The 27,396-nt window shown below is 37.3% G+C and overlaps 4 protein-coding genes, 1 long non-coding RNA gene and 6 other non-coding genes across 18 annotated transcripts in view; 4 read left to right on the forward strand and 7 right to left on the reverse strand.

The window, feature by feature from the left end:
* Positions 1-114: 114 nt before the first annotated feature.
* TRNAG-UCC lies at positions 115-186 on the reverse strand. Its single transcript has one exon. It is a non-coding gene; the product is annotated as a tRNA-Gly (tRNA).
* A 118-nt stretch (positions 187-304) lies between these two features.
* On the reverse strand, positions 305-376 carry TRNAG-UCC. The gene has a single exon. It is a non-coding gene; the product is annotated as a tRNA-Gly (tRNA).
* Positions 377-494: 118 nt separating this feature from the next.
* On the reverse strand, positions 495-566 carry TRNAG-UCC. Its single transcript has one exon. It is a non-coding gene; the product is annotated as a tRNA-Gly (tRNA).
* Positions 567-684: 118 nt separating this feature from the next.
* TRNAG-UCC lies at positions 685-756 on the reverse strand. Its single transcript has one exon. It is a non-coding gene; the product is annotated as a tRNA-Gly (tRNA).
* Positions 757-874: 118 nt separating this feature from the next.
* TRNAR-UCU lies at positions 875-946 on the reverse strand. The gene has a single exon. It is a non-coding gene; the product is annotated as a tRNA-Arg (tRNA).
* Positions 947-1,064: 118 nt separating this feature from the next.
* Positions 1,065-1,136, reverse strand: TRNAG-UCC. Its single transcript has one exon. It is a non-coding gene; the product is annotated as a tRNA-Gly (tRNA).
* A 436-nt stretch (positions 1,137-1,572) lies between these two features.
* Positions 1,573-3,554, forward strand: LOC111443132. Of its 4 annotated transcripts, none has more exons than XR_002710439.1 (4): positions 1,573-1,792; positions 1,896-1,973; positions 2,767-2,929; positions 3,471-3,554. It is a non-coding gene; the product is annotated as an uncharacterized LOC111443132 (long non-coding RNA). The 4 variants fall into 4 exon arrangements; XR_002710437.1 differs by having other exon boundaries at positions 3,438-3,525; XR_002710438.1 differs by lacking the exon at positions 3,471-3,554 and having other exon boundaries at positions 2,815-2,899.
* Positions 2,836-8,558, reverse strand: LOC111443129 (potassium channel AKT1-like). Its single transcript, XM_023080795.1, has 12 exons — positions 7,734-8,558; positions 7,284-7,649; positions 6,554-6,611; positions 6,035-6,352; positions 5,701-5,946; positions 5,431-5,529; positions 5,066-5,098; positions 4,804-4,989; positions 4,214-4,411; positions 4,040-4,115; positions 3,372-3,956; positions 2,836-3,162 (listed from the first exon to the last, which is right to left on the reverse strand). The coding sequence occupies exons 1-12, from the start codon at positions 7,919-7,921 to the stop codon at positions 2,855-2,857; spliced, it is 2,661 nt and encodes an 886-aa protein (XP_022936563.1). The 5' UTR covers positions 7,922-8,558; the 3' UTR covers positions 2,836-2,854.
* Positions 8,559-9,961: 1,403 nt separating this feature from the next.
* LOC111443697 (cytochrome b-c1 complex subunit 7-2-like) lies at positions 9,962-11,982 on the forward strand. Its single transcript, XM_023081625.1, has 4 exons — positions 9,962-10,154; positions 10,259-10,416; positions 10,783-10,830; positions 11,690-11,982. Exons 1-4 carry the CDS (start codon positions 10,061-10,063, stop codon positions 11,756-11,758), a joined length of 369 nt encoding a protein of 122 aa, XP_022937393.1. The 5' UTR covers positions 9,962-10,060; the 3' UTR covers positions 11,759-11,982.
* Positions 11,983-12,989: 1,007 nt separating this feature from the next.
* LOC111443122 (protein OVEREXPRESSOR OF CATIONIC PEROXIDASE 3) lies at positions 12,990-15,851 on the forward strand. The gene is made up of 4 exons (XM_023080773.1): positions 12,990-13,271; positions 13,398-13,763; positions 14,104-14,421; positions 15,254-15,851. The coding sequence occupies exons 1-4, from the start codon at positions 13,056-13,058 to the stop codon at positions 15,392-15,394; spliced, it is 1,041 nt and encodes a 346-aa protein (XP_022936541.1). The 5' UTR covers positions 12,990-13,055; the 3' UTR covers positions 15,395-15,851.
* Positions 15,402-27,396, forward strand: part of LOC111443114 (GPI inositol-deacylase A-like) — a 16,003-nt gene continuing 4,008 nt past the window's right edge. The window contains exons 1-16 of one of the 5 annotated variants that reach the window (XM_023080761.1): positions 15,402-15,426; positions 17,555-17,915; positions 18,073-18,321; positions 19,312-19,502; positions 19,583-19,754; positions 20,687-20,824; positions 20,901-21,090; positions 21,546-21,691; positions 22,029-22,202; positions 22,319-22,429; positions 22,763-22,882; positions 22,991-23,147; positions 24,697-24,860; positions 24,952-25,038; positions 25,645-25,973; positions 26,506-26,587. In XM_023080761.1, coding sequence (XP_022936529.1) covers positions 17,625-17,915; positions 18,073-18,321; positions 19,312-19,502; positions 19,583-19,754; positions 20,687-20,824; positions 20,901-21,090; positions 21,546-21,691; positions 22,029-22,202; positions 22,319-22,429; positions 22,763-22,882; positions 22,991-23,147; positions 24,697-24,860; positions 24,952-25,038; positions 25,645-25,973; positions 26,506-26,587 — 2,601 coding nt within the window. In that variant the 5' untranslated portion in view covers positions 15,402-15,426; positions 17,555-17,624. Of the gene's footprint in view, positions 15,427-16,823; positions 16,932-17,554; positions 17,921-18,072; positions 18,322-19,311; positions 19,503-19,582; positions 19,755-20,686; positions 20,825-20,900; positions 21,091-21,545; positions 21,692-22,028; positions 22,203-22,318; positions 22,430-22,762; positions 22,883-22,990; positions 23,148-24,696; positions 24,861-24,951; positions 25,039-25,644; positions 25,974-26,505; positions 26,588-27,396 lie in introns of those variants that run through there. The other 4 variants (XM_023080762.1, XM_023080760.1, XM_023080764.1 and 1 more) reach the window with 4 other exon arrangements.

Genomic DNA, 27,396 nt, shown 5'->3' on the forward strand with positions numbered 1-27,396 from the left:
GTTACAATGATAGTGACTGTGAGCAAAGACCTGGACACGGTATCCTAACCATTGGAAGGGAATGAAGTTCAAAATTGTATTGAGTTACCTTAATAGTGAAACTAAAGCTCAAATTGCGTTTGCCGGGAGTCGAACCCGGGTCTATTGCTTGGAAGGCAATTATCCTAACCGTTGGACTACAAACGCTAGAGTTACAATGATAGTGACTGTGAGCAAAGACCTGGACACGGTATCCTAACCGTTGGAAGGGAATGAAGTTCAAAATTGTATTGAGTTACCTTGATAGTGAAACTGAAGTTCAAATTGCGTTTGACAGGAGTCGAACCCGGGTCTATTGCTTGGAAGGCAATTATCCTAACCGTTGGACTACAAACGCTAGAGTTACAATGATAGTGACTGTGAGCAAAGACCTGGACACGGTATCCTAACCGTTGGAAGGGAATGAAGTTCATAATTGTATTGAGTTACCGTGATAGTGAAACTGAAGTTCAAATTGCGTTTGCCGGGAGTCGAACCCGGGTCTATTGCTTGGAAGGCAATTATCCTAACCGTTGGACTACAAACGCTAGAGTTACAATGATAGTGACTGTGAGCAAAGACCTGGACACGGTATCCTAACCGTTGGAAGGGAATGAAGTTCAAAATTGTATTGAGTTACCGTGATAGTGAAACTGAAGTTCAAATTGCGTTTGCCGGGAGTCGAACCCGGGTCTATTGCTTGGAAGGCAATTATCCTAACCGTTGGACTACAAACGCTAGAGTTACAATGATAGTGACTGTGAGCAAAGACCTGGACACGGTATCCTAACCGTTGGAAGGGAATGAAGTTCAAAATTTTATTGAGTTACCTTGATAGTGAAACTAAAGCTCAAATTGCGTTTGCCGAGAGTCGAACCCAGGTCTATTGCTTAGAAGGCAATTATCCTAACCGTTGGACTACAAACGCTAGAGTTACAATGATAGTGACTGTGAGCAAAGACCTGGACACGGTATCCTAACCGTTGGAAGGGAATGAAGTTCAAAATTATATTGAGTTACCGTGATAGTGAAACTGAAGCTCAAATTGCGTTTGTCGGGAGTCAAACCCGGGTCTATTGCTTGGAAGGCAATTATCCTAACCGTTGGACTACAAACGCTACAGTTACAATGATAGTGACTGTGAGCAAAGACCTGGACACGGTATCCTAACCGTTGGAAGGGAATGAAGTTCAAAATTATATTGAGTTACCGTGATAGTGAAATTGAAGCTCAAAATTGCATTTGTCGGGAGTCGAACCCGAGTCTATTGCTTGGAAATTGAACTCAAGACCTCTCGCTTACTAAACAGGTGCTCCAACCAACTGAACTATGAAAGCTTTAGTTCGATAAGCAACAATAATTTATTAAATTTTTTAGGTAGCATAATTTACCGAATTCATTACAACTAACCATCACATAATTTTTATTTATTTTTGAAAATGTTGATGAAAATAGAAGATTAAATTACAAATTTAATTTGTATTTATTTAGTCCTCAACTTTAATATAATTTCTTATTTATGGAAATAATTTAAATAATGATTGAAAAAAAAGAAAAAAAAAATGTTATTCGGGTTGTCGCCTGGTAGCACTGGGGGACTCAAATCAGCCGGAATCTTCGACGTTCATCAGAAAGACCGATCAACAATGTCGCCCTCGAGCATGGCCGGAGATCTAAGCTCTTGCTCCGACGCGCTCGTCTGAATCTCCCCCTACACCTTCTCCGCCGTCGGCATTGCCATATCCATCGGCGTCTCTGTCCTCGGAGCAGCCTGGTATTCCATTTCGTCCTTCTTCAAGCTCGTTTTTCGATTTTGTTGTCTACCTTTCCTCGTTTCGGCGCCTTCTATCTCTAATTGCGTATTACTGTTATCTCAGGCGGATCTACATAACCGGTAGCAGCTTGATCGGTGCTGCAATCAAAGCTCCGCTTCTTACCTCGAAGAATCTAATTAGGTTAGAAGCCCTAATTCGATTATTCTTAACTCGAGTTTACATTTCTTTACATGTGTGTGAAGTTTAAGCTTAGATCATAGAAGTACTAGGAGACTATGTTAGATGAATACGACTCTCCACATTGGTATAATACTGTTCACTTTGAGCATAAGCTCTCGTGGCTTTGCTTTGGGCTTCCCCAAAAGGCCTCATACCCTAAATTAGCCACGTGGGACTTTCATCATTCAACACCTCCCCTCAAACAAAGTACACCTTCCCTTAATCGAGTCTCGACTCCTTTGGAGTCTCCTTCGAGGAGGCTTGACTTCTTTTCTTTTGGAGTCATTTGTTCGACATTTGAGGATTTACCAATCTATTGGCATGACTAAGTTTTAGGACATGACTACGATACTATGTTAGATGAATACGACTCTCCACAATGGAAAGATATTGTCCACTTTGAGCATAAGCTCTCATGGCGTTGCTTTGGGCTTCCCCAAAGACCTCATACCAATGGAGAGAGTATTATTTGATTATAAACTCATGATCATTCCCTAAATTAGCCGAGGTAGGACTTTCATCATCCAACAAACTATCTATTCTGTTTTCGCCGTAGAATTTGGATAGAATTCAGCCCTCTTATGCTTTTGAATCTCAAATTTGTTATCTAGTGATAAGCTTACGAAAAATGGCAATGGAAAAATTCTCCCCACGGAGAATAGTAATCATATCATGAATATTTGATGACTCTCTAAATAAAAGGTGGGGGAGAAAGGAATCACTAAGTATACATTTGTACAATTCAACAATCTAGCAGGCAGCCGGTTGACTGTCTTGAACTGAACTCTACCGTACTTGGCAGCCACTGGGGATGGCGGCGGCGGGCTGTCTTGAACTGAATTCTACCGTACTTGGCCACTCGGGACGGCGGCACTGGCGTCACCGACAAGAATGAGGTGATCACCGTCTCTGACAAGGTCTATATCCTCAACTTCAGCTCCTTCATGAGTTAAAATCATTGTTGCAGAAATCCCAAATTTTTTGGAACCAGTTTCAACTAGTTCTTGGATGGTTTTGGGTAAAAGCACAAGCTTTCCAATAACTTGTCCTTTCTCAGGGCAACTGAGAACAACTCTTGCCTGGTAAGCCGATCTCACGCTTCGGCTATTGCTAAAACCGAGCAATGCGGATTGTAGAACGTCCCTTTCACCTGTATGATTTGAAGTTCCAGTGTTAGTATATGTTAAAACGTAGCTTTGGAAACTGAGAGCCAATCTTATAGGTAGTTAAATCTCAAGTGTTACTAGTCGAGTTGGAGCAGCAAATAAGTATTCAGAAGTGTTCTTGTTAGGTTTGGTTTCACTGTGCTTAGCTAGATGGTTTGAAGTCTATATTGGTGATTTTAGAATGTATGCTCACCCTTATTGGTATTTTCCATGAACCCAACGAGCGAGTTTCGATAATTATTGCTCCTTCTCCTTCTAGGAGGCATATCAGAACAATTTGATTCTCGAACAGGAGTCATGCAGGAGTCATGGGAAAACCGCGGTATGATCGACTCGCTCTGGAACTTCCGTAGATAATTTGATTCGGGATTTTGTGGAATATGGACAACAGATGATTTATTCACAGCTTGCTTAAGAGAGAATAGTTCTTTTATCTCTTCATGGCCTTGATGATCTGCTAACGCTCGTGGAGTCCATCCATGAACATCTGCCTTATCAATGTCAGCCCCATGCTCTAAAAGGAACTTAACCATTTCACTGTTTCCTTCACATACTGCCGTGTGAAGAGCTGTAGTCCCGTTGCTTCTAGGCAGAGTTACATCTCCACCACATTCGATGATGGATTTGAGCATATCTATGTTGTTTTGCTCCGCAGCGGTGCATGCAAACTGGGCGACGTCTCCTGAAGAAATATCGGCACCATTGTCTATTAGAAGCTTGACTATAGGCTCATGATTTCCTTGTATTGCTTGCCACAAGGGTAGGCTTCCTTCAAAGTCTGTATAACAGAAGAGCCCACAGCAAGTTAACTTCCCCAACTTCTGAGCATCAAGCTGTAGAAATTACTACTACAAAGAATACCTCTTCGGTTCGGATCTGCCCCATACTCTAGGAGTAGAACTACGCAGTGTTCGTTTCCTTTAGCAGCTGCAATATGCTGTGAATGAAAAATATTAGGTAAGTCGTACAGCTTGATGTCTGTCGATAGTGAGCAGTCAAGATAAACAAGAGGACTAGATATAGGATTTGCTTTACAAGTGCTGTCTTCCCGCTACCCTCATCTACTTCATTTGGGTTTGAACCACGCTTTAGCAACTGATGCAACAACAAGTCATCGCCACTGCTTGCCGCAAAGTATAAATTGAGAGGCATTTCCATTCCAGCACGAATCAAGGACTGTTCTGTTTCTTGCAGAATTTCCTCCATCATTGGGTCTTTTACCTCCTTCAGGTGCTGCATAAAGTTTAAAGACGCAGGTAACAAAAACTAAACTTTTGCCTTAGCTTGACACATGAAATCAAATTCACTCAATTTGGTAGATTGCAGCCATATAGTTTCTCATGCCTTTATGAACTTACTGACATTCTATAAGCAATAATCATAAAGGCTAAGAGCAGATCGAGTCGATCGATACGTGAGCTACCTTTATGATTAGGTTTCTCCTCTTAGAAAGAAACTCTTGAGAGTAAGCATTTATAGAGTAGTATGTACGCATTACACATATTTCTCAATAAAAGCTTGTTCATAGCTTCTATTTCTGTAACGAAGGAGTGTTCGATCATTATCTGAAGAAAATGTTACCTTATTGGGGGAAAGAAATGAATGCAGGGAAGAGAGTTGCTGACCTTAAGGAGATTGTTCATTATTATTGTCCCATCCCCAACGCTAGCTTGTACTAAGTTGAAAAACGAAGAGCGATTCAATCGCAACAGTTGACTCAAACGGCTGGTTCGAACTGTAAACAGTTGTGGTTGATAACAAAGCACGCCAATCTCACCAATGACATCTCCTGTCTTTGCTTCTCCGACGATCTGAAACAGTCCATGGAAAAAAAGAAATTTAATGCTGAAAAATGTTACAAGAGTTAAACCTTGTGGCCATAATTACCTCTTCTATTCCATTTCTTTGTACAATAAGATCCTGCAAGGTGAAGCAAACATCAGAAGAAATAGTTTGCTTCAACTGAAGAAGCAAGAGATCATAAACTTCTCATTGTGGTTACAAATAAAAACAATAGAAAGAGCCATATTTCAATTGCTATGGATGAATCTGTATGTTTGGCAGTTGGGTTTACAGAATCTTTGTCACTTCATTGGTCCAAGGCAAAAATTCCCACAGATATGCATACCCTTCAAAGTCTAGAATTCATACCCTCAAAATCTTTATTGTGTTTTAGATTTTTGTCCTTTCATACTGTAAGAGAAGTTTAGGGATGTGTAGGAGATTTAAAGGATGGATGTTATAGCTCTTACCGCAGTGCCAGTGACAACTATATAGAAATCTGTTGGTGCTTCATTCTGCAAGATGATGTCTTCTTTGGGAGGAAAGTACTCAGCCTTCATTTCTGTCACCTTCCAAAGGTCAAAGATTTAGAGAACTACTTCAAACTTAGATTCAATGCATTGGTATAAACCCTGTTATGCTCTTTCTGAATAACAAGAATGTCATGCTAGGCTGCATATTTGTTTGAAACTGAAGGACTGAATGGATTAGAGTTGAGAAATAATAGTGTGTAAAGTTACCAGTTGAAAGATCAAGTCGGTTGACACCCCATTGAACAAATAAGCACTATCAACGAGTGAATAGAAGAGATGGTGTGCGATGCCGGATCTAATGGCTTTTGGAAGAGAATCAATTGTCTCTTGCTGTTGTAAACCCTCTGAATCAATCCTGAATTTCAAACACAGATGAGCTAGCATCTGTTCTTGCAGCCGACCAGGCAGTTGATTTCTTTGGGCGAAATTTGAGGCAGCTTGAATGGTGTCTCTCTGAAATAATCCATACAACAAGATGAACCACACAAAACTATATTATTTGCATTTGAGGGAGTAAAGAAAAAGGGCTTTTGAGACTTACAAATTGCCTGGTTCGACTCGTGCCATGGACGACCAAGTTTGTCATATTTCCAATCAGGTAAGATTGCAACCCCAGAATGAAGAACAGATAACAAATGACAAATGACATCTCTTGATCATTGATTGGATGCAAATCGCCATAGCCAGTGGTGGTGATTGTGACAATTGACCAGTAAATGGAAGTCACATAACGCACCCACAAACTTTCATTATGGAAGTCTTCCATGTATAAGGTCGACCATGTTCTTTTGGGGTCCTTATAGTTTGAAGCAATTAGATAGAAGCAGCAGCCAGCAAAATGAACTGTGAACAGACACACCTACACATTGGCCTCGTCAGATAAAGAGAATCCTTCCTAATATTGAGTCGTTTTAAAAGTGCTTCAAAAGTTATAAAATTTATTTTATCTATTAGATCAAACTTTCAATTTTGCATTTAGTATATAAGTAAATTTTGAAAAAAATCAAAAACTAAATTTATAATTTAACCAACAAAAAAATGTCTATCCTAGTTTACTTACAAACATAAGCTTTGCAGATCGAACCCAGAAATAGTTGTAGTTCCTGTCTTTTTCCAACCTACCGCCATTATTGAAGGGGACAAGAAAAAGAAAGCAACGTTATAGATAGTATGGGTATATAAATGAACAGATATAAGAACGTGAGATCATCCGATGTCCAAAAAGCTATGTTATAGATAGTATAGGTATATAAATGAACAGATATAAGAACGTGAGATTTTTATCTCATCAGATGTCCAAAAAGCTACAGAAATTCACAAAAATAATAGATTTACGCATAACTTTGAGCTATGAGTTTCATAATTATTTGTCGATCTTTTCTTTTCAAGACTCCTCTATGATTAATTTTAGTCATTATTCCATGAAAATAGTTTTAATAAATCGTGGAAAAGATTTGATTAATTAATAAAAATAAAATAATAATAATAATAAATAAATAAAAACCTGCACGAATGCTATCATAAAATTGGTAACAGAATGACAATGTTTTTTAATTATTTTTTTAAAATTATAGTTTTCATTTTTTTTTTCTTCACGTAGATCTGAATTATTAGACCAATTCCAAAAATAAAAAAATAATTTTATTATTTATTATTTTTATTTTTGTGTTAGTTGTTTTAAAACCCACTTAAATATAACAGAAACAATTTAGTTTTAAAATTGAAAAAATAGATATTCAAATAATTATGAAATAAACTGTTTTTATTTATTTATTTATTACTATTATTACCTGGCGAACATGGAGCTGACTCTTCGAAGACGCCATAGACGAAGCATGTTGAAGTAGCCATAAACCTGAAGGGAAGGAGGGAGAATATTGCGAGCCATCTCCGACGGAATATTGGACACAACGTCGAGGACCAACCAGGTTTTGGCATACCGTAGAGCAATCAGCTTCCGGTCATCCACCAGCAGGTAAGTCGTTTTGTCCAAATACGCCACGAAGAATGTCAGAACTATATCAATGGCGAAAAGTCCATTTACGATATTGTCAATTATTGCCAGAACTCCGCTGGGCGAAGGGAGAAACCCGAACTCAAACGGACATGCCCAGGCTGTGTAGAGTACCAAGAAAATCAGAAACGTCTCCCAAAATCTGCGATGCGAGGAAATCTCTGAATCATCATCAAAATGAAATTGCAACAATCTGAAAAAGTAGGAGAAACGACGATTTTAGAACCTGTAATTGTAATCGAACGGCGAGATTATATGAGGACCGAGTTTGCTTCTTCGATTATTTCGCCCATTCACGCCAAGCGGCGGCAGGATTCCACCCGTGAGGCTGTATTGGCTGCCGTCGTCTCTCGATAAGTGCTCAAGCTCTCGTTGATCCTCTCTGCCGCACATCGATCTCCCTAATAATCCCATTTTCTTCGTTTTCTAGTTCGACATTTAGACGAAAATCCTCGAGGACGAATCCATCCCTAATTCCTAAGCCTTGTCCCGATTTCAGGTTTTTTCAGTTCAATAGTCTCTGCTTCCATTGCCATCACCTTAAACCAGCCATTATCCACCATTCGCTGCGGTTTCAATTCCTAGAAATCTCCGTCTCTCTTCCACCATTCACTGCAATTTCAATTTCAACAAGTTTCCGTCTCTCCTCCACCATTCGCTGCAATTTCAATTTCGACAAATTTCCGTCTCTCTTCTCAACGTCCGCGGGCAGAATCTCGCGCGCATTTAGGGATTTCAGTTGGAAGAAGAATTGGCAGGCGGCCGTCGTTGTCGTCGTCGTCGTCTTCGAGTGCAACTATGAAGATCAATATCAATTTCCTTCAAAAGGAACGTGGATGGAATACTAATAAATCCAGAGCTCTGGAAACGGTTAATCAATCCATATCCATGGCAATGATTGGAGCTTGTTTCTGAGGCTAAATCTGGATTGGCGGAGAAAGAAAACGGAAAGTGGAAATGGAGCGATGAAAGAGGAAGGGGCCCTAGCCCTAGCTCTAGCCCTCGCCATCGGCTCTCCTCTCGTTCTGGACTCCATTATTAACCACCTGAAGCGTTGTTGTTGGACGTTATGAAAGTGACATTCCAATTTCGATTTGACGTTAGCATTTGAACATGCAGGCTGCTATACGGCCCCCATTCTATTTTCTTTTTATTTGTTCCCTTTTTCATTTCAAAATCAAAATTATAAATTAACAAAATAAATTTCTCTCATTTTAATTTTGCGCCTATTTAAATTAAAAAAAAAAATTGTCTACTAAATTTGTATTGGTTCTATCATTACAAATTACTTTTAGCTATGTTCGGGATGACATTTATTGAGATAAATATTATGCATCGTAAAATTATTGTGACGTATTTAAATATACGAACATGTCATTCTTGTTGGATGATGTAAGTTCCACATCGACTAATTTAGGAAATGATCATGTGTCTTGTTGGATGATGTCAAAGTGTCGTGTTCGTCTAACATGGTATCAGAACCATGCCCTAAATTTAGTCGTGCCAATACATTGGTAAATCCTCAAGATGTCGAATAAAGGACTCCAAAAGAAAAGGAGTTAAGCCTCCTCGAAGGCAGTCAAGAAATGACTAAGACTCCAAAGGAGTCGAGCCTCGACTTCAAATGAAAAGGAGTATGGGAGGCGTACTTTGTTTGAGGGGAGGTGTTAGATGATGTAAGTCCCACATCGGCTAATTTAGGGAGTCGTGTCAATAGATTGGTAAATCCTCAAAATGTCGAACAAAGGACTCCAAAAGAAAAGAAGACGGTAAAAAAATGACTAAGACTCCAAAGGAGTCGAGCCTCGATTAAGGGGAGGCACCCTTGTGGAGAGTCGTGTTCGTCTAACCATTCTTAGGCTTTATATCTAACTTAGTCAGTTGCAAACTCTATCAACGGGATGAGAGTCTCCATAAAAGGGTAAAATTGAGAATTTAAAAAATGTACTTAAAAATTCTCGATTCTTTGATATATTTAGGAATATAGATCTACTCATTCTCTCTTGAATAGTGTATTTCGGTTTATCTTTTGGGCACATAAAATTGTGACTCGGCCAAATACAAGCAAACTCTAGGGTTAATTATGGCAAAGAGTCGGGTGACCAAGGTTAATCTCTTCATCCCCGTTTTTTATTTTTTCAAAATATGTTGGTTTTATGTTAAATATGGGTCGGTCTGAATGTTGTTAAGTGGATCGGGTTTTTATTATCGTTCTAAATATTGATGGTTTATTCCCGACTCGCACATCGGTTAAATGAAGAAGAGGAAAGGGTAGATAGGTCATTTTGTCCCCAACTTTTGTTGTCCTTAACCAAATTGTTGGGGCAAGTTTGGGCTCAACAATATTTATTTTGGACATCAGGCCCAATAAGACAGTGGGCCATGTATTGGGCCGGATACCTATGGGCCCACCCGTTTGAATATTCTAATCTCGTTTTCCGTCGTCAAAATTTCACAAGTAAACCGGAGAGAGGCGAAGCCTAAGTGGGCACTGAGAAAATCAAGAGTAAATTTTTTGCGGAGGAAGACAGAGAGAGAGAGAGAGAGATCGAAATGGCGTCCTTCTTGCAGTCGTTCATCGACCCAAAGAAGAACTGGTTCGCTCGTCAACACATGAAAGCGCTCACCCAACGCCTCCGTAATTATGGTAAAAGAAACCCTAATTATTTGTTGTGTATTTGATTTTTTCTGCGGTGTTGATTTTGAATTTTGTTCTGTGGAGATTGATTTTGTGTGGTATTAATATTTTAGGTCTTCGATACGACGATCTGTATGATCCGTACTACGATATTGATGTGAAGGAGGCTTTGAATCGGCTCCCGAGGGAGATTGTTGATGCGCGCAATCAGCGTCTGAAGCGGGCCATGGACCTTTCCATGAAGCATAAGTACCTTCCTGATGATCTCCAGGTTCGCTTCTACTATGACCTACTAGATCAGTTAGAGCCTCGCCGAAAAACAGAAATTTGTTGGATGTTTATCATTACCGAATACCTAAATACTGCAGTTTGTTTGTGAATTTGTTTTACTATGAACGGGGAAGGAGGACGTGGTATCACGGAGTTCTATTTCAGGATTCAGGCTCCAACTGTTTGTGAATTGGGATCTATTAGTGAGCTTGATGGTTTAAGTTCTTATGATTTTTCATGGTCATAGGGAATTAACTTTTAACTATATTGGATTGGGTTTAATCTTTTTCCCCTACTAAGTACAGCATGCTAAAATCTAAATCAAATTTAGATGGTTGTTAATTTGAATTTTTTAACCTTCTTGCAGGCCATGCAAACACCATTCAGGAGCTATCTCCAGGAAATGCTGGCACTTGTAAGTCTTTGTCTTCCATTATTTCATATCTTTCGCTTATGGCTCTGTTCATAGAAATAAGGAAGTTGCTCTATATTGTAATGTCAGTCATGGTTCTTGAGTTTGAATCTTATGCATGTATTTGGGACTTGTTGGTTTTGAAATTATTTACAATCTGTCAGTTTAGATAACATCAAATTTTATCTAATTTTCCAATTGAGGTTTCTTGTTCTGTCCTCAGTTGACCCTTTTCATGATTTCGGGTTTCATGATCTAGATAAATATTAGCTTCTGGGTAATATGTATAAATCCTATATGTGTTTTCTTTTGAAGCAAAGACGTGAGCTGTGTAGGACCTTGTTTGTGGTTGAATTCTTTTTCTGTTCTGATTGTGACATTACTTGAGTGAAATAATCCTCGTACATACGAAGTAAAATTTGTGTAGGTAATTAAAAGTTTTGGTTTTAGACTGGATTCTTTAATTTTCATTATCCAACGAGGATGGTGGGAAGATCGGGACTTCAAAAAAAAGACAGAGCGTGATTATTCGATGACCAGTGCAAATTAGTCTACCTTGTTTCTTCTACTTGATGTGCAAATTAGTCTCGCTTTGGATGAATGAAATTTTGCGTAAATCTAATCGATGTAGTAGTAGAAAGTTGCGCAACATGTTCTGCTGCATCGTTTGCAGATTTCTCCGATTTATTGAATACTTCTCGAGACTACTGCTGCTTTCTTCTTGCTGTTGACCTATTTTATTCGGCCTAATTTCGTCTGATGACTACTAGAGTGTAATTTCGTCTGGTATGGGTGTTTATTAAATGGGTGAAAGCAGAGTTCATCATGAAGCTAAAGATCCATTTTTTGTTTTGTTTTGCAGGTAAAGAAGGAGAGAGCAGAACGTGAGGCATTGGGAGCATTGCCTGTTTACCAGCGCACCATTCCTTAAGCTATGTCTGGTCTTGGTAGTGTTATTTTTTGGATGGAGTAAATGATGATGTTTAAAAGACAGTTTCTTCCACATCTCTCCATCAATTGTTTGTTTTCCAGGTTCTGTATTTCGTTACCAAAGCTTGTTTCAAGTCATTAATATGATACATAATAAATGTGAAAACTTATTTTGTCATCTTCTCCATTGGAATTAATGTGAGAATTACTCCTTTTGTTGGTTCATTGTTTAGTCTGTTCTGTTGTTACAGAATATAGAAGTCTTGTTTTGTTTTGGGTTTTTAATCCTATTTTCATGCCTATAGTGATGACATTGGAAAGCAAGTAGAATTTCTTCGACGACGACGACATCGAGTAGATTTCTTCCTTGCCAACAAACCAGGTTTAGATCACTACTAAACTCGAAAAGCTCAAACGTAGATAGTGTTTCTAAACTCGGAGAAAAGCTCAAACGTAGATAGTGTTTCTAAACTCGGAGAAAAGCTCAAACGTAGATAGTGTTTCTAAACTCAGGAAGCTCAAGAGCAGATAGGTTATGAAACACTGAGTACGTTTTTCGCATATGTGAGCTCGGGTATTAGATTGATTTGGGAAGTTAGATACCGGAGCTATTGAGATGAGATCGATTGGTGTTAGCTTACTCCTGACTAACATGATTCCTACCCGAAACCCTCAAACTGACTTTTGTCGTTCTTTTTCCTTATTCCACCTTCTAACCTAGTATCCACTATAAGAGTCCCAACGCTATAAAATCTCGGGGCCTCTTTGTTGGATCTACTGGCTCATCCATCAACCAACAAACGGGTCAAAATGAGGCATTTGATTGTTTCAAGTTGCCTAAAATTTTTGGATAGTATAACCTACGTCCAAAATAGAATGAGTATCAAAGTTCTTGAGCAAAATAATATTAAAATATTAAAATAAGCTATTATTATATTAAATGATAAATTGGACATTTTTTATTTAATAGATACATTTTTTTTATTTTGAAAGTTTTGAAAGTTTGTTTATTTATTTTTAAACAAAATATAAAATCTAGAAGTATTTTGATAATTTAGTCCATAAAAAATGTTAAAAATAAAATATAAAAAAATGTTAAAAATAAAATATAAAATCTAGAAGTATTTTGATAATTTAGTCTATAAAAAATGTTAAAATGTTTGTCTAAAAATAATAATAATAAATAAATAAATACTGTGCGTGCGTACTGTAAAACTGTGTCGTTTTAAAGAGAGTCCGAAGGTTTATCATCTTGCCGCCTGATTTGGTCGAATAGTGTCTGTCGACATAAGCAACTGATGGCTCTTTCAGCGCCGGTGAAGGCACCGGAAGCACTTCTAGGCTCGCCGTCGATTTCTGGTAGGGTTAGCTTCTTCTTTCGCCGGCAGTTTCCATCCAACCTTAGTCTACTGCGTCTTCCTCCGGTTCGTCACACTCTATCGATTACATTTGCTCGCCGTCGGAACCAGAATTCATCAGTCGGTCCGTCTTCATCGTCTTCGAAGAAAAAGAAGGTAGAGTCCTAGAACGCACGGTGATCTCATTTTGGTAATACATAGATTGTTTGTGTTGCAAACGCATGTGCGTGGAATTTAGCTTATCCGAAACTTTTCAATTTGGTACTCTGCTCATTTTTGCAGAGAAATTCTTTTCCGAAAAAAACTAGGGATGAGGCGGATGAAGAAGAGGATGCTCTTGAGTTGTTGTTTAGTCAACTAGAAGAAGATCTAAAAAATGATAAGCTTACCCTGGATGATGATGATGATGATGGCGAAGAGGATGAACTTAGCGAAGAGGACCTTGCCAAACTAGAGCGCGAGTTAGGGTTAGCACTTGGCATCGATATTGATGAAGAAGAAGAAGAAGAAGAAGAAGAAGAAAACGAAGAAGAAGAAGCAGAAGAAGATCTCGTGGATACCGAAGAAGAGGAAATGCCCGTAAAACTCAAGAACTGGCAACTTCGACGACTAGCCATGGCTTTGAAGAAAGGTCGCCGTAAAACTAGCGTGAGTTTTTCTACCGTCGAGTCTTGTATGCAATATCAGTCACCTGTGGATTTCGTTGTGATTGATTAAGAAATGGGTTTGGAAGCTGGAAAAACTGATACTCAAATGAGATTTGAGCATGCCAAATCTTGTAGCGTCAAATTGGGAGCGTGAGCGAGAGGGAAAATAGGGAACGAGAGCAAGAGAGGCCAATTGGGAGCTAGAGCAAGAGGGGCAAATAGGGAGCGAGTGGGAGAAACTACATAGAGAGTCTTGCACTGCTGAAGGCTAATGCAAGATTATCTTGCTGAAACTCTTCAAGATTATCTTGCTGAAGGCTAATGCATTCTTTACTTTGCAGATCAAGAGTCTTGCTGCTGAGCTTTGTCTTGATAGGGCCATCGTTCTTGACTTGCTTCGCGAACCACCGCCTCGTCTTCTGATGTTGAGTGCTTCTCTACCAGACCCACCCACACCATCAAATCCAGAAACTAGAACATTACAAGCTACTCGTGAAGAAGAAGAAGAAGAACCCGTAGAAGTAGATACTGCAGAAGAGGCAGAAGAGGTGAAGGTGCCTGTTCATGTCATGCAACAGAGCTGGGCTGCTCAAAAGAGGCTGAAAAAGGTTCAGGTTGGAACTCTTGAGAGAGTGTATAGAAGAACAAAGCGACCCACTGTAAGTATAGTACCCTTCATCAGTTTGTGTATCAAAATAAGTTGATGAAATCTTTACATTCTGTGCCAGTTTTCGGTGGAAAAGGAAAAAGGAATTTTGAATCTAGAGATAAATCTATTTGTAGAGCTCCTCACATTTCCTTTAAAAAGTGTTGTTGAATGAACATGATTAACAAATATCATCGAATGAGACGTTTAGGAACGAAATATCCATAGAGGCTAGATAAGTTTGATACTCAAAATGCCTGAGAATCATTGTTTACATTTGTATCTTTGATATGGGCCTGCAGCAATTAGAGAGTCATCCTGAATAGGTCCGAAATCCTAAATCCCTTCTGTAAATACAACTATGATAAGCTAGGGCCATTCCCATCAACTCGATGGCATCTCGAGGACCGACCATCTCTTAGGAATACCAATGTTCTACATGTTCAAGATCATGATCTTGGGTCCTAGGACAAATGCCTCACCTAGCCTTAGCTTGAAGACCCTTAGCCTTCTCATTAAACTTATTCATTTTGTCTGCGCTCATGAATTTTTCCTACCTCACTTAAACTCACGACGTGTTCTGTATCGTCTACTTCGATTAAAAAACCTCATAAACTTACAAAACCATACGTTATGAGGGTAGAGTTCAGCAGTAGTGAAAACTTTGCAGTCTACTTGGTCCAGCAATTGTGGGGGTGGGGTGAGATTGGGAACCAAATTACCGATCGTTAAGATGGTATAGGTCGTGTCTTATCCACTGAGCTTTACTCGGATTAATACATCGAGCGACATATTATTGTGCATTTGTTACCTAACTTTTTTCTTCTTTTGAACACCCAATACAGAACGCAATGATTAGTAGCATTGTCCAAGTGACAAATCTGCCTCGCAAAAGAATAGTGAAATGGTTCGAAGATAAGCGAGGTGAAGACGGGGTTCCTGATCAACGCCTGCCTTATGATCGATCTGCTCCTAAATCTGCCTGATCTTCGTTCTTCATCTACCAAATGCCTCCACGGTTAGCTTTCTTTAATGCTTTAGAAGTCATTGCCATGTGCATTATCATTTGTGTTCTTTGAATTACTCAATGGGATTAAGAAACTTAGAATGAATGTGCTATCCATTCCCACATAGATTTCATTTTTTCATTGGCAGTGTGTGGAAGGTTGCCTTTGGTTTGCATGCTTAACATGGATCTGAAACAAGAGTTCAAATTCTAAACACGGTAGTCGCATCGAATAACGTTACTATTAGATATTCGAGTGATATACTAAGAAACATATTTGTTAAACCGTATATCTAGTGGTTATACTGTACTCCTACAATCTTTGTAACTTTAGTTGTAAATTAAGGATCGTGTTGAGACCTCCAACTCCGCCTCGGTTATTTTGATTAGTCGATAAAAGTTTCATTATTAATGACGAAGGTTCTAGAGCGTAGTAAGTAGTGAGACCCGTAAGTTCACGAGTTGTGCGATCTTGGTTGCGTTCTTGTGAGTTTTTCTTTAATTTTCTTCTTCGCTACCTAACTCAGTTATGATAACTCCTTTACAGTTGAGCTGCTTCACACCCTTCCCTCTTTTCGAAACCGAAAGACATAAATTGATAGCTTCGATCAAGAATATATTTTAGCTATTCTATTGATATTTCATTTGTTAATTTTTAAAATTTGTAGTTATACATAAATTCTAACGACATTACAGAATATAGTTATCCACTCATTTTTTTTTCGTTTATATGTTGAGATTTTTGCTTCAAATTTAATATTTCACGGGTTTCTTTGATACCAAAATATAATAGAATTAACGGTTTTGATGCTCGCCTGTATTAAAAAAGAAAACGTACTTTTATTGTAAAAGATTTAGCTATTATATACATTTCATGATTATATTCGGTGTTAATTTATAGTAATTTACATTTTTTTTTGAATGATTGTTTATTTATTTGCTATTATAAGTTAAACACATAGGATGTGATGTTTGTTTACGTTTAGGTAATGAAATATTAAAAAATATAATTTTAATATAAATATATAAATTATTACTTAAAAGGTTTAAACAACGAAATATAATTAAAATTTAAAAAATAAACAAAATACAATTTAAGTAAAATTTGAATTTAAAGCTAGAACTATGAATCCCCGACAAAATGGAATTCCCACTCAGCATTGGACGGGGCATAGGGCGATGATAGAATCCCCGTATCGAGGGGTCACCCACCAGTAAAATATCGCCACGTCAATTCAATACCTGAGTTTGCAAACGCAACGGTGGATCAGGAGTCAAAATTTGGTCAAACCTCTAAAATCTTTCTTTCTTAATTCTTATGTTATTCCATATTTTTCCTATTTAAAAAAATAAATTCCTTCCCACTTTTTTTTGGGTCTCTCAAAAAGGGAAATAATTGAAAAAAAAATAAAGAATAAAAAATAAAAAGGAAGGTCTGATTCAGAGATATATCCATCGCGATCTGAATACTTCACACTCTCATGCTCCCGCCATTTCCTTTGCGCTTCACGGACCGGGTAAGCTTTCGTTCTCTCAACTCTGTTTGATTCTTCGATGGCTCTTGCGGTTCGTAATCACGGTGTTTCCTCCAGATCCATTTCCTAATTTTTCCATTAATGAGTTTAGTTCATCTTGCTTATCTTTGATGATGCGTGCGTCGTTGGATTTGGATGTGAAATTTGCTCGATCTTCATTTCTTCTGCCGTTTTTTTTTTATAATTTGAGTTCATTGCGAGCTGTTTGTAGATGTCTTTTATTTGTGTTCTATGCTATCTTCTTTTAAATTTTTGGTGGTTCAGTCTCGAAGAGTTGGTATTTAATTGCGCGTGTTGCTGTTTCTATGCTTGTTTATGTGTGGCAGTTTACCGTGGGGTCTAGTAACCATGGAGAGTTCATTTACTCTGGCACTACCACTCTTTATGCTTCACGTTTTTTTGCCGAAGTGGATCTAAATCCAATCATCTGGTTTTGGTTTTTCATGTCCAACCAACATGAAAGTTCATTGAATATCTGTTGCATTGTATCGCGAAGAAAAGTAGCGTGTCTTGATTATTAATTGAAATAAGAATCTATGGGAGCTTTGTGTTCGGGAAAGAGTGGATTACAAGTGGATTATGGATTTCTGTGGTGTTCTGTGTAGGATTTGAAACGGATATTTATGGGAGCTTTGTAGAGATAGCTAAACGAAAACTGGGTAGTCTGACACAACGATGCAAGACCTTAGAGCCAAAATCAGAATTACTGTTCTTATAGCTGCAACCGTATGGATCAGCATTGCTGCTACCTATGGAATTCTGAAACCAATTGCTAATGGCTGTATTATGACGTACATGTATCCAACATATATTCCAATTTCTTCACCGGTGGGCTTAGCGTCAGAAAAATATGGGGTGTATTTGTATCACGAAGGTTGGAAGAAGATTGATTTTAAGGAGCATCTTAAGAAACTTAATGGAGTTCCAGTCCTTTTCATTCCAGGAAATGGAGGTAGCTACAAGCAGGCAAGGTCTTCTTCTTCTTTTATAATATGGATTTCGCTGATTTTATATTTGCCTTATGTATTTGATTGAAAGTTAGAAATTGATTGTAAATTTTATTTTTTTTCTAATCAGTAGTAGTTACGCTCTCCTTTTGGAAAATATATATTTTTTATAACAGGTGCGATCCTTGGCAGCAGAATCTGATAGGGCTTATCAAGGAGGCCCTCTCGAGCACACTTTTTATCAGGAGGCTTCCATAGGAAAGGTAGGGGGTGGGGCAGACACTAATTTGGATGGCCTTCAGTTGCCTGACCACTACACGCGTCGGTTGGATTGGTTTGCAGTGGATCTTGAAGGTGAACATTCTGCAATGGATGGTGGTATACTCGAAGAACATGCAGAATATGTAGTACACGCCATCCACAGGGTATTACTGTTAAAGTTTTGAAATATAGTTGTCCAACAGATTACATCATTTTCTAGATTTTTTTCCTCTTTTCCACAAAATAAAAAGGGAGGGTGGGTGCATGAATGTGTTATATGGTTGGAAGGAATATTGTTCTATCATTCTCCCATTGTTCATTAGCATGTTCATCATTGATGACACTCATTTGTTCTTTTCGGGCTTCTCCATCCATTCCAGACAATTTAACTGGAAAAAGGGACAATGGAACTTTAAAAATAATGTAAGTGGTGGAGGCAGTCTCAAATAGAATGTATCAACATCTCTATAGGAAGCTATGAAAAAATGAAGCAAGAATATTTCTGTATTTTTAAATTAGCTTGCTGGAATTATATTTTAACAGCTTTTGGATGAGCCCAGCTCTACCAGGAAACATATTTGATATTTTATCCATGATTTTCATTGGACACTCTTTTAAGGAAAATGTGAAAACACTTTAGATGGCTTTGAATCGTTTCTTTTTTTTTTTTTTTTTTGGTCTCTTGGTGCACAAGAAATGGGCGGATCTTCAACGAAAATTATGTTTCTTTAGAGGGCTTCCTTGGTTTAACTCTCTTATTGGTGCAAATGTTCACACCCTTTTACTGATTATAGTCTTTCTATATTATTAAACAATTGGAAATCCTTTTTGTAACCCACAATTGGTGGATTTTTCATGTAATTTATCAATGAATTATCTTTGTTTCTCTCAAAAAAATAGAAAAACAAAAATAAAAAATAAAAAATAAAACTAATATCTTGCTGGATTTTTTTCTGCAGTCTTCATGATTGACTTGAATCTAGATGTTAGCTCATTCCTGTCTTTTCCTTCATGCAAGAATAATGCACATAATATCTGTTATTCAGTCGGTTTCGATTTTATTCTAATATAAAGGTTTCATGGTGTGGGTCTGTGCAACGAGTATTTTGTTAAATTCTCCACTTGGTTGCCAATTTTCCTTGTTATGCATGCAGATTTTAGATCAATATAACGAATCTTTTGATGCCCGGGCAAAAGAAGGGGCTGCTGACTCTGGAAGTTCGCCTAGCAGTGTGATATTGGTTGGCCATTCAATGGGTGGGTTTGTAGCTAGAGCTGCAGTCGTGCATCCCAGACTTAGAAAATCAGCCGTTGAAACAGTTCTTACACTTTCTAGCCCTCATCAGTGAGTTACACTTAGATGATGCTGAGAGCATTTTTGGTTTGTTAATTTCATGCTTCATTTGGGTTTCACATGTTTTTCAGATCACCTCCTCTAGCACTGCAACCATCTTTGGGTCGGTACTTCACTCGTGTAAATCAGGAATGGAGGAAGGGCTATGAGGTTCAAAAAACTCGAAGTGGGTATTTTGCATCTGATCCTCCACTTTCACATGTTGTGGTAGTTTCAATTTCCGGGGGTTATAATGATTACCAGGTATATTCACAACCGATTAATGCAATGTGGGACCTTTGTCTTGAATTATAACTATCATTTGGTCATTTAGGTTCTATTAAAACAACAGTATTTTTCTAATGCATATCTCGCTTGAATATTTATTAAAATGCATATTTGGCTTAGATACATAGACTGTATCATTTAACTTTTGATTTTGATGAAGGATTGTGGCCTTGGAAATCAGAAAATCCAAAAGTTAACATTTAGCTTGGTGGGTCTTGGTTCATTTTGGAGGGCTTAAATATAACCGTACAAAAGAAACATCTTTGTTCTAAAGCAGAGGAAAGGCAAATGCATTTCTGTTTCCAAGTATCCTTGACAGTAAGTGTTGGGAACACAGATTTTCAGGCTCCTGATGTTTCTTGGGCTTTTGACAAACGGTAAAGGGCAGTGTTTTTCAGCTTCTAGGTGGAATAATATTTAAGTGTAAAGCCAAGCTTTTATGGGTTAATACGATAAAAGCTATTATTTAGGTATTTGGATCAAAAGAGATCAAAGAATCCTTGAAAAAAAATCTTTGAAGTGGAATAAAAAGGCAAGGGTAGTTCTAGTCATAAGTCATGCATCTTTGTAATGTGCCGCTTCAAGTTCTTTTTGCAATTATTCTTTTTTTTTTCCTGAAAAAAAAAAAAAAAAAAAAAAAAAAAACAATGAACCTGGCATTGAGGTAATCTTTTGGCTGGGAGGAGATAATTTTAGACGATGGATGAATGAATGGGACTTAATTAATTTCCTAGAGCTGTAATTGTGTGTGCTTTGTGAATTGTTTTGTAGTTATTAGGGCTTGTCTGTTTATGCCATTCTGTAAAATAGAAAATCTTTATCAAGGTTTGCTTTAAGAGTATCATGTTTCTGTTTAATTTATTGTTTTTCTTTATATTCAATGCATGTTGATTTATCCTTGTGTATAGGTAAGGTCAAAGTTAGAATCCCTGGATGGGATTGTTCCTCCTACACATGGCTTTATGATCAGCAGTACAGGTGTTAAAAATGTGTGGTTATCAATGGAACATCAGGTGATTTTGTGGTGTAATCAATTAGTTGTGCAGGTGAGTGATAATTCTCTTTAAGTTTGAAAGAATAAGCTGTCTTTAGATTGTTCTGAAAGTTTTCTTTCTTGTCTAGGTGTCACACACCCTTCTTAGCTTGGTAGACTCCAATAGAGGCCAACCATTTTTGGACACTCGAAAAAGACTTACTATATTGACGAGAATGCTTCATAGTGGAATGCCACAGAGTTTCAATTGGAGGTCCGAATCACACACTTCTCAGCAAATTGCCCATTTTCCTGCTAAACACGTGGAAGATGCATCTGGTAGTTTGTTATATTGTTTTTGTGTATGCACATTTATGTTGCTGCTTATGCTCTCTTATAACATTCCATTTCAATTGATGGATCAAATTTTTAGTTATTGCATGTATCAATATTATGTTTGGGAATAAAAAAACAAGTTCACTTTCCTTTATCTTCATTTTTTTTTTTTGGGATAAGAAACAGTCCTTAGGTTGTTTCTGGTGTCCTTTATCTTCATGGATCTAACTAGTTAAGCATTCTCTAGACTTTAGCATGCAAGAGGTTTTTTTCTTGGTCTTTTCTATAAGAATTCTTTGTTCTCTTGCATAGGATCTGTGGTTATAAATTAGAAGACAGAATCAGGATCAATGTTTCATGTATTCATTAGCTTTTCTTTGAAGTTTCAATACACAAAGAAGGTTGTCCAATACAACCTCTGTATTTAGAAGAATTATAGCAATAATGGTACATTGCAGGATCTGTGGTTCTATCTCAAGATGATTGTCCAAAAGACATTTATTGGAGTGATGATGGCCTAGAGAGGGACCTATATATTCAGACGAGTACTGTCACTGTTCTAGCCATGGATGGTCGCAGACGGTGGTTGGACTTGAATAATCTGGTTAGCTTCAGTAATAATTCATCTGCAGTCTTGAGAATTTTGACTCAACATGTTATTTTTAAATTTCTTGCACGATGTTATATATTCCTGATGTGAGGTCTGTCCTTCAAGGCATTAATTACTAAATCCTTATAATATTAAGCATTGGAATGTTGTTTAACTAACTTTGTTAACTTTATTATCGCTCAATAATATTAAGTTTGGGGATTTCCCCCCTCCGAAATCTCATCTAAGCTTACTCTACTTTGGTCATCTTCCCTCGCATTAGTTTTACAATATTTACTTCTTGGTGTACATTATTTCCTGGGTACAGATTCTAATTTTTTATTCTCTGTAGGGGTCAAATGGTAAAAGCCACTTTGTATTTGTAACAAACCTGTTACCATGTTCTGGAGTTAGGCTTCATCTTTGGCCTGAAAAGGGAAAGTCTGCTAGCTTACCTTTAAGTAAAAGGGTTCTTGAAGTGACCTCAAAGATGGTGCAAATTCCTTCAGGACCGGCACCAAGACAGGTTAGTATTGTTTTCATAGTGGATCTTTCTCTTTCTTTGACATCTTTATACTTGTGGGCCAAACATATGACGGCTTGGGATTTTATTCTTCCATTGATTTGTGCTACGCTTGTTAGATTGAACCTGGGAGTCAGACTGAGCAAGCTCCTCCTTCTGCTGTACTGATGTTGGGACCTGAGGATATGCGTGGCTTCAGATTTATTACAATTTCAGTTGCACCTCGACCGGTATGGATCTTAATGCAGTCTTTCATTTTTTTTAGTTTCTACTTCCATAAAAAGAATAGCCATTCAGTCTTGTAAAAAAAAAAAAAAAAAAAAGTGTTGGGGGGTTTTCCCTCTCTACTACAAAAAGTTTCTGAAGTGTTTTTCCGCGTGATTTCCTTTTTCATTCTTATAGATTTAGGTGGAATGCTTACAACCTGGTTTCTTCTTTGAATAGTTTTAAGCGTGTGAATTCTACTTTTCTTTTCGTAAACAGAGCAAAATTAGCATTTCTTTTTACCAAAAAGAGCAATATATAAGATTTAGTCGCATGTATTGTAACTATTTGATGTTCAGACTGTTTCAGGCAGACCTCCGCCTGCAGTTTCCATGGCAGTTGGGCAATTCTTTAATCCTGATGCAGGGAGGGTGGAAATCTCACCTTGGTCGATGCTTCTTTCCAAGTACTATAATGATGTAAATACCTCATGAAGATGCTTTCTTGAAGTGCTATAAAAATAAGCTTAGTTTCTCACTTAGTATCAACTTGATGACTGGACTATTTTAAAATTAAATGTGGTGTAGGACATATTTATGAAGGAGGATCATTCCCTGGTTTTGAACTTATCATTCCCCATTAGCTTAGGGCTTCTTCCAGTAACCTTGCAACTTGAAACAACAGGGTGCGGAATTAAGAGTTCTGGACTTCCAGATGATCAAGCGGGTGATGTCGAAAACAATAGTAAGCTTAATACTTTCTTGCATATATTCTGTTATATTCTTTTTTATGTATCTTTCCTATCTATAATGTAACTTGCAATGCATAAATTTATATTTTAGACGTGGATTTCTATCTTTCCTTCATTTTGTCTTTGTTTTTGTTTTTTTGAACATTGACGAAACTTTTCATTGAATAAGTGAAAAGAGACTAATGCTCAAAGATATAAACTCCACAATAGAGCAAAAAGAAAACATAATGGAATACAAAAAGAAATAACAAAGAGAGAACAAAAAAGGTTATAGGTTCAAATCTCTCATCTCCACTTGTAGAACTCAAAATACAAACATACATACGTGCACACACATATACATATGCAAATTTCTTATTCTCTTGGTTTTATACACCCTCTTCCTCGTGGATGGGAACTTTGATGAATATTCTAGTGGGATAAGTATAAGATGGAGTTTCCTCTGTATTATCTTTGAACAAGAAACAACTTGTTGGTTATATAATAATAATTAAAAAAAAAAAAAATGTTCAAGGGTTACAAATCCCCTGCGGGAGCGAAAAAGAAAAAAATTACAAACAACCAATTCAACCATTTAGAGATTAGCCACGAAAATATATAAATATTTAGAGACCAAAGAATTTTTCTAATATCTTCTTCTGAAAGACTTAGAGAGCTTGCAAATGAATGATGAAACTATGGATAAGGCTTTTTCCCGACACTGGAAACTAATAGCTACTTCAAACCTTTCAAAGAAAACCTGAACCGATCACCAACCATCAAAAAACTTTGAAAAAATTACCTTTTTAGTCCCTGAGTTTTCAGCAATAGGTGCATTTGGTCCCTAAGGTTTCAAATTGTACGATTTTAGTTTTTGAGTTTTTAAGAATAGGTCTAAAAGGTCCCTGAATAATTTATTATTATCATTTTTAACCTCCCACCAGCTGATTGCTTCTGCTTGACATTTTCATTATCATCTCTGCTTGTTCCCATTTACCATTGTAAGTCTAACCATCCCATAAATCATTATTATTGCTAAATGCTATGAGAGCCATTTTTACGGAGGTTGAAAGAATTATGATAGTCTTTTTAGGAGATGGAGTGGAGTTCATTTCCTATTGGTTTGCTTTACATAAGTGGATTTGTAACTAGGACATTTCTTTAATTATTGACGATTGGAGGTTTTCTTGCTCATTTGGCTTTTGCATGCTCTAGCCTTGTACACATGGACATATTGTGAAAAGAAAATGACGGGAGGAAACTGACATTTGTTTGAAAGATCTCTTATTATTCCTCAATTTGCTGTGTAAATAGTCAAAATATTATGTATATACACTTCATATTGCGATCATTGAAGAGCACAAGTTTCCTAACTAAGTTTAGGGTTTAAACTTCGGCAGTGCTCATGTTGTCATGACTGCAAACTTCTATTAGGTACTTTATTTCTGCGACCCATCGTGGACTTGTGAAAGGAACTCCGTACTGTTGAGAGTTGTGATAAAGCTTAAATGTCATTTGCATGTAATTATTTATCCACCCTGTTTCACTTTCTTGATAATCCAGGACTGTGCAGACTGCGTTGTTTCCCACCTGTAGCACTTGCTTGGGATGACATATCTGGACTTCATATTTTCCCAAATGTTCAGAGTGAGACAATTCTTGTTGATTCCTCACCAGCACTCTGGAGTTCTAGTGCAGGATCTGAGAAAACAACCGTTCTATTGTTGGTATGAAGTTTCTCCAGAATTCTTCTTTTATCTATTCTTATGTATTAATAATCTGAAAATTTGATCTTGGTAACTCCTTTCATCTATACAGGTAGATCCTCACTGTTCATACAAAACAAGCATTGTTGTTTCTCTCAGTGCAGCAGCTGGTAGATTTTTACTTATATATAATTCACAGGTTAAAATCTTATTTGCTTGTATGTCCTTAAAATGTATTTGCTTATTTCTTTAGCCACTAAATGTTTACATTTTTCCCGGTGAAAGAAGAGTCCTGCATATATTTATTTTACTTTTATGCTTCATGGTTTATGACATTTCCTTCTCTCCTGCATTGGACAAATTCTTATAGATACATTCACTCGTGTAGAAAGTTGGAATCGTGCGAGTCAAATGGAACTGTATTTGGTAAAATTTTGGACGATGTTCTAATTGTTACATGTTCCTCTGAGCTGTGTGGTAACTATAGAAAAAACTGATTGGAGAATTTTATGGTGACTCATCTAGTCTTTTGCTAATTGCTAGCTGTTGAGTGTGACTCTTGTGTCAGCTGGCGTAAATGTTATTCACATTTATTTTTAAAAAGTAACAGCACTGAGTGCCAATCTTGATTTTCAGTTGTTATGCTTTTCAGCTGCTTCTCTTCTAGTATTCTTCCACCCTTTTAAGTCTATGATGTGTTTTTGAACCTTTTCCTTTCTCTCGTCTCTCACATGCATGCATTAGATTTATCTTATGTATTCCAAGTATTTTTAAAAATCTTACATTATCCATTATTTTCTTGCAGATAGTTGGTTTCTGTATTGTTGTTATATTTTTTGCACTGATGCGGCAAGCGCAAGCATGGAATCATGATTTTCCTGTACCCTCAATGCTGACTGCTGTAGAGTCCAACTTGAGAATACCATTCCCATTTTTTTATTTGGTCATTGTACCGATTTTACTATCTGTGTTCCTTTCACTTTTAACTTCTCAACCATTACCTCCTTTGGCTATCTTCACCACAGTTTCAGTGGTCTGTTATTCGTTTGCAAATGCTACTGTCATTACTATGATTTTGGTATCCCAGCTGATATTCTACGTTATGGCGGTTGTGCATGTTTTCATCAAGACAAGGTCAGATTGTTACTCCATTGTACAATTCATAGAACTGGAATACTAATTGAATCGATTATATCTTGAGCATTTTCTGATAATAGAAGAAACTTCTTAACTGAAACTACATTAAGGGGGGAGGGTAGGCTATTTGAAGGTCGTTGTAGCAAAGGTATTGGTACTGAATAATCATGGGTCATGGTATGCACAAAGCAAACAGTTTTGGTGGTCCCTATCATGATTGTAACCTTCGTATTTGAAAGTAGTAGTCAAGTTAACTTTCAGAGGCTATGAATACCGTTTATGTGTTTACTAAGATTCCAACTATGATTTCGCGTTTGCAATTTTCAGAATAAAAAATCTCTACCACTGAATATTTTCTTCTTTAAATTTTTAACTGTTGTCCTTGGTATTTTATTCATGCTGTTTTTGTTCAAGGAATAAGTTTGATTCTACCTGAATTATTTGGTTATCTTACTAGCGAGTACATTAGGCATCTTTCTGAAAGCCTATTACTGCTAATGGGCCTAAATGATTGGCTGAAATGTTGCAGGTGGCAAGTGTGGGAAGGAAATGTCAGCTTTGTACCGTTTAGTTGGCTTAGCAAACTTTTTTCACGTTTTCAATCATCAAAGGTATGATTTTATCTTTGATAACAAATGCATTTAATTATTCGCACTTCAGGTACATTAGAACTAGATCTTCGCTAGACAAACCAGACTTTGTTCAAATGTTTTTGTCATCTTTATTTCAAGTCATCATGTGTTGTGTGCTTCGCTCAAGTTATCCAATAACTACAATATGCAATTACCTTTACTCATATTTCAAGCGTGTTTGCATTTACTTGGATAAGAGGTTGCATCCGGTGGCCTCTGGTTTGGCTTCCTTCAATAGTTCTTCCTCTCTGTCCCTGGGTTCTCGTTGACCCCTTACAGATCGTTAGGCATGTGAGTTTGTCAGTTTCCTCTCTATTATTTCTGCCTAGGTCACTTGTCTTGGGAGAAGGGACTTCAGATAGTGGGTTTCGAAGCCATTTGAGGAATTTTTCCACCGTTATTTTTTCAGATTCTTTGCATCCATTCGCCCCCTCTGGGAGCTCCTGCGTTTTCCTCAATTTGAAAGGTTAAAATTCCTAAAAAAGTGTTTCTTTTCTTGGAATGTTTACTAGGAGCTTTCCTCCTTAGTGTTATGGTCTCAATGATGTGCTCTTTGTAGGAGAGTGGAAGATGATCTTGACTATTTACTATGGACTATGATTTCATCAGCTCTACTTGGAACCAGTTCCTTAAGACTTTTGGGATTGTGTTGGCTCGTAAAAGAGGGTGTAGTTCGATATTTGAGGAGCTGCTCTTGAATCCTCTTTTTCATGACAAAGGAAGAGTTCATTGGATTTTTTTTTTTTTTTTTTTTTTTTTTTTTTTTTTTTTTTTTTTTTTTTTTTTTT

Source organism: Cucurbita moschata, unplaced genomic scaffold (assembly GCF_002738365.1).
Source record: "Cucurbita moschata cultivar Rifu unplaced genomic scaffold, Cmos_1.0 Cmo_Scf00005, whole genome shotgun sequence".
NCBI classification, from domain to species: domain Eukaryota; kingdom Viridiplantae; phylum Streptophyta; class Magnoliopsida; order Cucurbitales; family Cucurbitaceae; genus Cucurbita; species Cucurbita moschata.